Source organism: Elgaria multicarinata, chromosome 16, assembly GCF_023053635.1.
Source record: "Elgaria multicarinata webbii isolate HBS135686 ecotype San Diego chromosome 16, rElgMul1.1.pri, whole genome shotgun sequence".
In the NCBI taxonomy this organism is placed as follows: Eukaryota; Metazoa; Chordata; class Lepidosauria; order Squamata; family Anguidae; genus Elgaria; species Elgaria multicarinata.
This window is the reverse complement of record NC_086186.1, coordinates 17,071,242-17,081,629: the sequence shown is the minus strand read 5'-3', so window position 1 is coordinate 17,081,629 and position 10,388 is coordinate 17,071,242. Positions and strand designations below refer to the sequence as shown.

Sequence of the window (10,388 nt, the reverse complement as noted above, 5' to 3'; positions counted from 1 at the left end):
TCTTGGCCAGTGTCCACGCATGAATCCTAAAACATAATCCAGAATAGTCTGTAATGTGTTGAGGTTCTTTGGCAGAAGGGTCAATGTGAAGAACTCGAAAGTTCTTGGAAACTGTTGGTTTAAAACACTGGGTATTTGAACAACTGCTTTGGTTGTAGGATCAATCGCTAAGTGGTTGGACTGTAAGACGGCAGCACAGAAATGAATCTGACGTAATGTACCAGTTTCCTGCTCGGTTTACTCTTCAGGCTGGTCAAGTAGTTACAGTGAGTGAAAAAACTCCTCCTCCTTCCTTTAAGAATAAAAATGTTAGTGTCAGCCTTTGCTTCCAATTACAAGCATGGCACTGATAAGGCCCTAAATATGGCCATGATCTGAAACTGGTCAAAGTAACTGAGAGCAAAGAACACCCAAAAATGGGGTGCCACCACTGAGAAGGCCCTCTATCTTGTAACCGACCACCTTCCTAGCTTCCTTTGGCAGGGCCCATGAATATGACCTAAGGGTCTGAACAGGTACATGTAGGAGATGTGCCTTTAGATAATCTGGTCCCAAGCCATTTAGGGCTATAAAGATCAACCCCAACTCTTTGAATTTGGCTGGGAAATGGACTGGAAGCCAGTACAGCTGGTGAAGCACTGTCCAGATAGGGTCACAGTTGGTATATCAATAAAAGATGCCCCCGGCCACCTGGGCCTCAAGTGACAGTGATGAATCCAGGAGCACCCAAAGTTGTCTGCCTGATGTTTTAGGGCCAGTGCAACCCCCTTCTGGGCAGGTTGAACACCACTCAACTGGGCCCACAAACCACCTGCTAAGAGTACCTCTATCTTGCCTGGATTGAGCTTCAGTTTGTTGGCACTCATCCAGTCCGTTACCCTGCTCAGACACTGATTCAGGACATCCAGTGCCTCACCTGGGTTTGGTGAAAAGGAGAGGTAGAGCTGGGTGATGGCACCTCAACCCACATCCCCGGATAACCTCCCCCATTTATGGTGAGAATTTGGTCATGTATTTTCAGTTCCTGTTGATCCAATAAAGGTGGATCTTGCTTGAGAATGGGGTGTCCCTGCCCCCACCCCAGTTCCTTCATCCCAATCCAGCTCTAGTTGTATGCAAGAAATGGCCCTGGATGGGAATATGCATCCCTATTGTTACCATGATTCCTTTATCACGTTCATCAGGATCAGATGTGCAGCATATATTACTTCCCTTGAATAATATAGGCCGGTATCTGTGTTTGCTGATACCTCATGGGCAATCTGAATTCCTGGTGCAAGGGTCTCCCCCTCTTCCTATCAAATGCCTTTGCTTCAATCTTTTGAAAATCAGCTTGCTTCATTAATCAAATCATAAGGTCTGTCTCTGTACTAGTATCAACCTGTGGATTGGTTGCACATCAGTGCACAATTCAGTTTGCACATATGTGGTCATGCTACTGCTGATACATGCGTTGTCACACAGCCCCATCAGCCCTTGGGTGTTTTCGGCCACATTCCCCCTCTTGACACAATGGCATTTTGTTGCAGGTTGCTTCATCCCATGACACCACCTACACAGCCGCATTTGTAGAGAAGTTATGTGCTTCTCATCCTAGAACTGAGGTTGCAGATTAACTTCTGCTTGAAGGGTGGGGGGTCCATTACACATTTATCTGCCTAAAGGTGTTCTCCTCCCCCCCCTTTTTAAATACTTTTATGTTGGATGTTTCTTTCTCTTGAAGATCTGTGATGCAAGAGAAGGTTCAGGCACAGATCCTGATGTCCTTGTCTGGAAATCCCAGAAGTCGTGGGAAGTTGGAGAGAATATAAGCATTGCGCTCCTCAACGCTGATGGCAAAGTAAGTGCAAAACTAACCCCCATCCTTACTACTACTTCATGTTCTTCAGTTTACATCTTTTGCTCTGTTTCCACGGTGGGGTCCTTCTACTTGCAGGAAACTGCAGAAGGAAAGATCACCTATGTGGATAGAGGAGAAGGCGATGGAGAAATGGAAGATGCTGCTGAAGAAAAAGAAATGGAGCTTCATGGTCAGGTGGGTTTCGAAGAAGTCCTTCATTTAATTTGTTCCTCCCTATGCTGCCTTACTGACTCTGGCTTAGCTGCACTGTAAACCTAACTTAGCAAGGTGCTTCTTCTCAAACGTGTCGATTGGACATTTCCATGGTTAAGTGAGTCTCCGCCATTCAAAACTAAAATGGAATCAAAATGGTAAGTAGATGGTTTTCAAACTGTGTTCCTAGGAAGTCTGGGATCCTTCATATAGAATAGTAGGCCTCTTACCCAATTAAAGAAATCCTAGCTGCTCATTCAAATGACTTTGTATTTGTTCTGCATATGTTTGCATGCTATTAAAACAAACCTTTTGAACCAGAAAAGAATACAACTTCTTTTTAGATGTTGTTTGGGTGTGTTGTAGAAGCTCTGTCTTAAATGAGGCATTCGTTTCTGTGTGAGGGTGGAGGAGAACTGCCTCTTCTAAGATGGTGCCTGTGATTTCCGAGGTTTTCTTCTTGTTTAAAAAGGGGTTGCCCAGTTAATTGGGGATGCCTTTTAGTCTATTTTGAAATCTGTGTTCATTAAACCAATTAAAAGTTACAGATTTACTATTAAGGGGTTCTCTAATGAACTTCATGAATGATGGGCAAGCCCCAGGTCAATGGCTTGTCCTGTCTGATCATCGCCTTTCACCACCACGCACAGCTGCAAGGAAATGTTGAGCATGTTCAAAGAGCATTCAATATGTGCAAGACAGCCTTTCCCCTCTGTGAGTCCACAGATGTCCGACTCTAACCCCCATCATCCCCAGCCACCATGTAGTCCATCACCTCTGGCTGAAGAGGCTTGGCTGGTGGTCTTCACAGACTGGGTCTCCTGAAATCCTTTGCAAAGTGTGAATTTCCTTGGCAGACCAATTTGAGGTAGAAAGCTTACCTCCCGCTGCACGTGTTCTCAAATTAGCCGGATCTAACCTGTTCATCTTTCTCTGCAGAACAACGAAAGCCGCAGCTGTCCCATAATGTAGCCAAGAGAGGACACTGACTATCTGCAGAAGCTTCTCCAACCGGAATGGTGCACTATGACCAGCCGTGAAGACCATGGAACATGTAAGCTTTTGGCAGGAAAGCCGTACTGGGCCTCCTTGGAAAAGAGATTCCCCCGTGATGGTGGAAGTCGTCCTCTGGTGTGTTGGGTCTTGCCTTTTTCAAAGTGGCATCCAGTGGTCCTCCGAAAGGCAAATTGCAAAGTACTCTTCACGAGCGTACGTAGACTTAAGAAGTCAAAGGATGGCAGGCCATGTCTTCTGGACACTTTATTATCTTACAGCAGTTTCTCAAATGGCTCGAGGCGGCTTTTTAATCCTGCTTGGAAAAGCAAGGAGAGCCAAACCTTATCAACTTAATACAAAGCACAGTCCTGCTGAACTGAATGGCAGGGCTCCACTTAAGATGCTTTTAGATCAGCTTCTAATAGCACCTAAAATGGCTTAAGCCAAAGAGTCAGGAGTGCTCTCCGTTTCTCTGCTGACCGAGACCTGCCCCGCCTCCCGCATAGATACATGCAGAAACGTGCAAAACCGCTTAATCTGACTCTTGTGACATTGAGGAAGATTTGTCTTTAGTCCTCCTTGATCGCTCGGGAAGCGTCCCAATGTGTATGCCCATTGACGAGAGGAGCTGTTTAGCTTCAGTTAACATCTAGCAGCAACATAATGCTGTCTTTCTTCTTCTCCTTTTTGCGACACGGTTGCAATGTTGCCATTCTGGTAGTTTGACTTCTCGAAGCCGTCTGTATAGGGAAACTTTGGGCCAGGGCTGGTCATTCAAGAGGGAGAAGAGTGCAGGGGGACTCTGACCTCTTTCTTTGCCCCATGTAAACTTAGCCTGCAGGACATCCTTCAGCGGGATGCAGAATTGGGAACAGAGAAATGCCAGGGGTGTTCGTTTTGGTGCCTGCCCTTCTTCTCCCAAGCCCGCTCTGGACCATATCTGGATGGGGGCAGAGGGGGTGTTGGATTTTGAAGCTCAGGGTTTAGTTAGGGCTCTTGCATTTGTTAAAGATCAAGAGGTGTGTACCTCTTGTAGGATGGGTTGTTTCAATGAAACGTCTTGTTTTTCTGCAAGGGTTCCTTTCAGTCGGATTTCTTTAGCCCCGGATATTTTAAAACAGTTAGCTCATACGACATTATTAATATCACGCTTGGCCTCTTTGATATTTTAGCAGACCTAAAACATTTCATTGTGGCTTTTTCTCCCACTTGGGTGGGAACACGCCATTTCTAGTCTTGTGTGAATTTAGAAAGGAAACAAACCAAAATATCCCTTGCATCTCTTGCTTTCTGTTAAAGGTATCTCCTCCCATGCAGTTAATAACTCTTTATGGCTTTCAAAACCAACTACTTTGGGGTTTTGGTGTTACACTGTGTTTTATTTCAAAGAACTGTAGCAACCAGAATTGGATCCACCTTCCTTCCAGGTTTTTACTGTGCTGTATTTAAAGCAAATTGTAGGACCTCCCTTCCCCGTCTTGTGGAACGAGAATTCTTAATAAACGTGCATTGATCCTCATCTAAACAGGACTAGTGTGTTTTTCTGCAATAGCTTCTGTGGCATGATGGGCCCAAGTCTAGAAATGTCCTTTTCCCAAAGGTATGGAGTGCTTGTTTACAGTTAAATAGAACATCCATGAACAAAAGTAGAACAACTGGAATCTCCAGAACAATGCCCATAGACACTTTGCTTGGTGCCTGCCAGAGTCCGTACCCTTCCTGATTTTTATCTTATTTATTTATTGCATTTCTATACCGCCCAATAGCTGAAGCTTTCTCAGCGGTTCACAAAAATTAAAACCATTGAAAGTATAAAACCATGACCAAAAGTACAATATTAAAGCACAACCAGAATAAAATGAATGGCTGGAAAGTTTCATAGTTCATAAAAAGAAAATGGATGGGATAAAAATGTGAACCAACTAAGCTCTGGCCATGAGCTGGTTTCTGAACAGCAGCACTGGTAGGACCCCTTTCTTCCTGCAGGCAAACTACTTCCAAAATCCAGAATTTCAAAAGCAGTTTGTAAAATTTCAAGTATCTCCAAGCTTGGGATGAACCTAAACAAAGCTCTTTGGACCCTGGCCATTTAAATAGAAGTAAAACCCATTCAACTGAATGTCTACTGTCACATAACCATATTTAGAATAGGGGTGTCAAAGAATACAATTCTTTAAATTGTATTTTTAAGTGGCATGCTGCAAAGGAAAGTGCTGTTCTTCAGCGCCACCTTTAATTTGGGTTCATAAGAATGGATTTGTGTTTTTGGAGCTCAGCCCGCACCTCTGCCTCTTAAGTATCTAGGTTCTCAGACAAGTTTTCTTTTAGTCTCAGCAGTTTGCTAAGGTCCTTCTCTGCTGTGGCACCCCGGCTGTGGAATGAGCTCCCTAAGGAGGTTCGCTTGGCACCTACATTATATGCTTTTAGACGCCAGGTGAAGACCTTTTTATTCTCCCAGCATTTTAACAGTCTATCAATTAATTTTAACTTGGTGTTTTAAATTTGTAATTTTGCATTGCTGCTGTTTTTATCTGGTTGAGCTTTTATATTGTATTTTATAGTATGGTTTTATACTGTTGTTTTATACTTTGAATGGTTTTAATTTTTGTGAACCGCCCAGAGAGCTCCGGCTATTGGGTGGTATGGAAATGTAATAAATAAATAAATAAATAAATAAATAAAATGGCTACCTACCATGGCAGCCATTTTGTGAGAGCACCTACAGCTCTCCCCAAATCTCAAATGTTCCCCCCTTTTTAAATTGTGAATATTAACGAAACAGAACAAAAAAAATCCTGAAAAAGAAAAAAATACATTTATAGGAATATCATCATTTTTCCATCAAGTATAATATTCATATTAAAAGGGGGAAGTGTCATAGGAAGAGGTTGAGGGCTTCCATGTAACCAGATGCTTATGGCAAACAGGGAAGGGCTATTTTTCGTGCTTGTGAGCTTGCAGAATGGCAGGCAACACTTGGAAATAAGATGCCATTACATGGAGTCAGCAGGGCTATTGAGCATAACTGAAAAGATTTAAACTAAGCAAGTCACACCCTTCAGAGAAGAACTATTCTCTATTCTTGAATTGAAGACTTCCTAAATTAAAAAAGAGCAATGAGAAAATCAAATCACGAGCAAATCACAGCATATAAAAAAAATACATAAACTTTTCCATAAATTTTGGGGGATGAAAGAATTCTATATAGTTTGAGCCTCATCTGGGCACTAAATTTGGTTCTAGTGGGTACCTCCAATAACAAATTTGAGAAGTGTCTCGGTGTGGTTCCTTGGTAGCAAAATGGCAGTCATATGAACAAGTATTTACAGGCTGATTGATCCTATAGTGCAATCAATTTAAGGGCGGTATCCTGTACGGCCACTGAGCCTTTGCCAGTTTTGTTGCGCTCGCAGAACAGGCCAATAGTAGAGCCGTGCCTAGCAGTTCCTAAAGCAAGCACAGAAATGAGCAGCAACATTCATTTTCAGAATGGGGCAGGTCAACGGAGCGCCCCGTGGTTTACCGGGACAGTGGGCCCATTCAGAAGACACCTTTAACCATGGTGAATAAGGCTTTTTGCTTTATTCACCATGGTTAAAAAGCTGTGGTTTAAGGTGTCTTCTGAACACGGCCTGGCTTTCTGGCTTAACCACCGTGGTTAAAGACATGGTTTAAGGTGTCTTCTGTATAGGCTGACTGGGGCATGCTGGGAATTTTAGGACTTCTTTGTGTAAACATGTGTCAGATTGCCCCCTATGGGAGAAAGGAAAAAAACTTGCATGTCAATGAGTAGAAACAAGACACAAATGTAGTATACCTTGAAATAGGAGCCAAGTTTACTTTACAAAAGCTGCCCATTTTCATTGTTTCTTCAAGACGTTTAATTTCCCCACAGCATCTGTTTCCTTTGGGTTTTCCCTATTAACCTTGAGATGTATATTCTCCCTTCAGCAGTTTGACGAATACCGCAGGTGCTACTGCGCTGGCATGAGGTAAAGTTGAAGTTTTTAAAAAACACCACTTCACTTTCTCACAACAGCATCAATACCTGCTTCGAAAACTGAAGTCCCACACAACTTTGAAGTCCAGCTATTTACACACTTAATTCTCTGAAGCTAGTTGTACTCACAAGTTACACGATGCAGAGCAGGCACGTTTCCCACAACACTGTTTATTACGTTTGGTCAGTGAAGAAGAGGAGTTTGACTGGAACATTGACTTAGTACAGAACGTCTAGAGCTCTGCTCTTTGTCAGGATACAGCGCGCAGCAAGGATTAGCTTTTCACAGTTAAGTTGAAGGAAACAAAGGTAGCTCACTGACAATTAGCTTTACCCACTTAGCGTAATTTTCTTTTTACATGAGCAAAATTGATGGTAGGCCGAAGGGCTTTCTGATGTCATAGGAGCAAATAAATGCACTTTTGGGAGCATCAGCTGAGCTATCAGTAAACACCTCACATAGACATCTTCAAGGCACGAAGCAAAGAACTAGGCCAGGCCATTTTTGTGTGTACTTTCATTTAACGAAAGGGAAGGACTTCGTATATAATATATATGTATGTATATATGTACAAACTACATGGATACAAAATAAATACATTTTTAAAAGACACATACAAAAAAGGCAGAAAGTCAGTCTAAAGCAAGGCTTTTGGAGGGGCGTACAAATGAAAGACCACTTTGGGCGAAGAAGACACGGCTTTGGCGCTGAAACGGCACCGGCGGCGTGGACGCCGCGACAGGCTCACTGGGGCAACGCCACCACGACTTCGACGTAATTGATGGGGAAGAAGCCCGATTCGCCATTTAACATGCCTTCGTACCAGTTCTCATCGATTTGGTTCGTCAACGTGATGATGTCCCCTTCCTTAAAGCCAAGCTCGCCTTCATTTTCGGGCTCAAAGTCAAACAACGCTTGGCAGCAAGGTTGGTCCATGTGCAACGAGGAACCTGCCCAGGGTCACATGGGAGACGCATTAGGTTTTTTTACCTGCACTTTCCCTGATTTGTGCTCCGTGTCATTTGCAACAAATTCATTTAACAGCTTAGAAAACAAAGCAACCTAGTGCTACAAAAACACCAGTGTGCTGTGAGAAATTAATGAGAGCCTACTGTTAACAAAGCATCGAGGAGATGCTTGCTTCCTCTCTGCATGAGTCACAGCCCTGGCCTTGCCTCCTTCCAATCCACCTCCCTTGTAAGGGCGTTTAATTCTGCTGCATCTCTTCATTGGCCTTGGATGAATTACTTCACCACTCCATTACAGGGATGCAGCAGAATTTTCTTACCTCAGAGGAGGCTGCCCGTTGTATCTGTGCAAGAGTCACTGCGCTGGGCTTCTAATCAGAATGTATGCCTAGATCACTGACTCAAGGGGGGATGGAGGCTCTGCTGAAGCAGAGAATCGTTACGCCTTCTGAAAGTTAAAATTTTAGCAGGGAATCCTATGCATGTTTAGACCGAAAGAAAGTCCTACAATTCCCAGTATTCCCAAGCCAGCCGGTCTTGGGAATGCTGGGAGTTGTAGGACTTCTTTCTGGACATGCATAAGGTTGTACCTTTAGAATATAAAAGTGAAAATGCAGCTCCAACTTTACTCCACCATCAGAAGTTTGGGGAGCTGGCCTTCAAAAGATTCTGGCTGCAGTCCCATTCGTTGACGGGCTGCAACGAATGCAGCAGCCTGTAAAAGCTGCTACTTGTCCCTCAATGGGTGAATTCAATCACAGCCTACACTGTTTTAAGTTAAAAACAAGAGGCAAAGTAAAATTCCATAGCTAAAGCAGCAACAACACAAACCAGGCCTTTTCCCCAGCAGTTAAGACACAGAAACTGCCTGCACTCTAGGGAAGTGTTTATTTTCTGGGAAACTCACACAAGGAATTAGCTTAAACTCCCAACTCCATAGATTTTTCTCTTCCCTAATTGTTTACGCTGTACTGATTAGTGAAGAGTAAATGTTTACTGTTTAGTTTTTAATGTTCTTGTTCCTATTGTTTGGAGGTCTTAGCGTTTTAAATTTTTGTACATTTTTGTTCATTGCCTTGATGGCTTTTTCTTTTTTAGCAGAAAAGGCAGGGTATAGATGTTAGTAATCGATAATGCTGCACCTTTTTAGACTCTTGAAAATCCCATTAACAGGGATATGGGGTGAACACATGTATTCTCCAGTTCCTTCACTGACACAGATGACTCAAGGACACTGGAGAAGTGTGATCATCTGTCTCAACCTGCCCGCTCCTGAGGATGACCACATAAAGTGCACAGTGGTTAGGTAGCGCTCTTCTGGAACCAAACCAAAGGCCTCTTTTGTCCAGCATGAGAGCACTCTTCAAATACTTTAAAGCAGTGGTTCCCAAACTTTTTCAGGTCACCGCCCCCTTGGTTCCACAAACTCATGCCCAGCGCCCCCCTACCCTACCCTATAAAAATAATTATTCAGAATTGCGGTTTTCGACGACCCACTAAGGAAGATAATAACAATAAAATTCAAAACAGTAACAATTAATTGAATATTTATTCAAAATCTAATTACATTTTTTAGTTTATTTATTCAATTGAACATAATTGATGAACTTTATCCAGTGATATCATCTTTTCAAAGTCTGATAGTCATTTAGCAAGGATATTAGATACCACATTAGATACCACATTTAGTAACTATTCCTCACTATTCTGTAAATTCTTAATGTGATGGATGGGCTTGATGAAGTGATACCAGTTTCCCAATGTCTGGTTTGAAGTCACTTAACATGAGTCTTAAATCACCACGTGATTGAAAAAAAAGTTAAGTTCTTATCTGCCTTGCCAGGATGTGCCTTCTTTAAATGTTCTTGCAGTCTGGAAGGCTTCATTGCCTCATTAGAAAATACCTTTTCACATAACAGGCACGTTGGCAGCTGCTGGTTTGTTGGTGCTGGTATAAACCCATACTTAAGCTTGGGCCAGCTTAATTGTTTGAGAGGTGGCATCCCCAAAATGGAACACCTACTCTGAAAGCACTTCAACTCCCAGGGGGATTAGAATACAGAACGCTGCAGACCTATCTATAATGTCATCAGGCAGCATTTGAATTCACTTTCAAGATCAGCTTTGCAGCCCTAAGAGCTATATTTATTTTATTTATAGTTTGTTTGTTTATTGTACTGATGCCCCATCTTTATCCCAGGGAGCTCAAGGCAACAGCTTTGAGGTTAACTGAAATGGGACGGAGGAGAACCACAACAACCCTGTGATGTAGGTTGGGCTGAGACATAGTCACTGCCCCAATGAGCTTTATGGCTGAGATGGAGGTTTGAACCTGGGTTCCTCCAGTCCTAGTTTGATACTCTAACCTAG

The 10,388-nt window shown here is 42.9% G+C and overlaps 1 protein-coding gene across 1 annotated transcript; it reads left to right on the top strand.

Annotated features, from left to right (window-relative positions):
* The first annotated feature begins 162 nt into the window (after positions 1-162).
* LOC134409457 (lamin-L(III)-like) lies at positions 163-4,505 on the top strand. The gene is made up of 4 exons (XM_063142189.1): positions 163-266; positions 1,724-1,840; positions 1,937-2,035; positions 2,993-4,505. Exons 1-4 carry the CDS (start codon positions 216-218, stop codon positions 3,023-3,025), a joined length of 300 nt encoding a protein of 99 aa, XP_062998259.1. The 5' UTR covers positions 163-215; the 3' UTR covers positions 3,026-4,505.
* The last annotated feature ends 5,883 nt before the right edge of the window (positions 4,506-10,388 follow it).

Bases quoted from the DNA above. Each gene is read 5' to 3' on its own strand.
- LOC134409457 (XM_063142189.1), top strand. From the start codon at position 216: ATGTACCAGTTTCCTGCTCGGTTTACTCTTCAGGCTGGTCAAGTAGTT. The intron at 267-1,723 runs GTGAGTGAAAAA...TTTCTCTTGAAG, and splicing joins AGGCTGGTCAAGTAGTTACA to ATCTGTGATGCAAGAGAAGG. The intron at 1,841-1,936 runs GTAAGTGCAAAA...TTCTACTTGCAG, and splicing joins TCCTCAACGCTGATGGCAAA to GAAACTGCAGAAGGAAAGAT.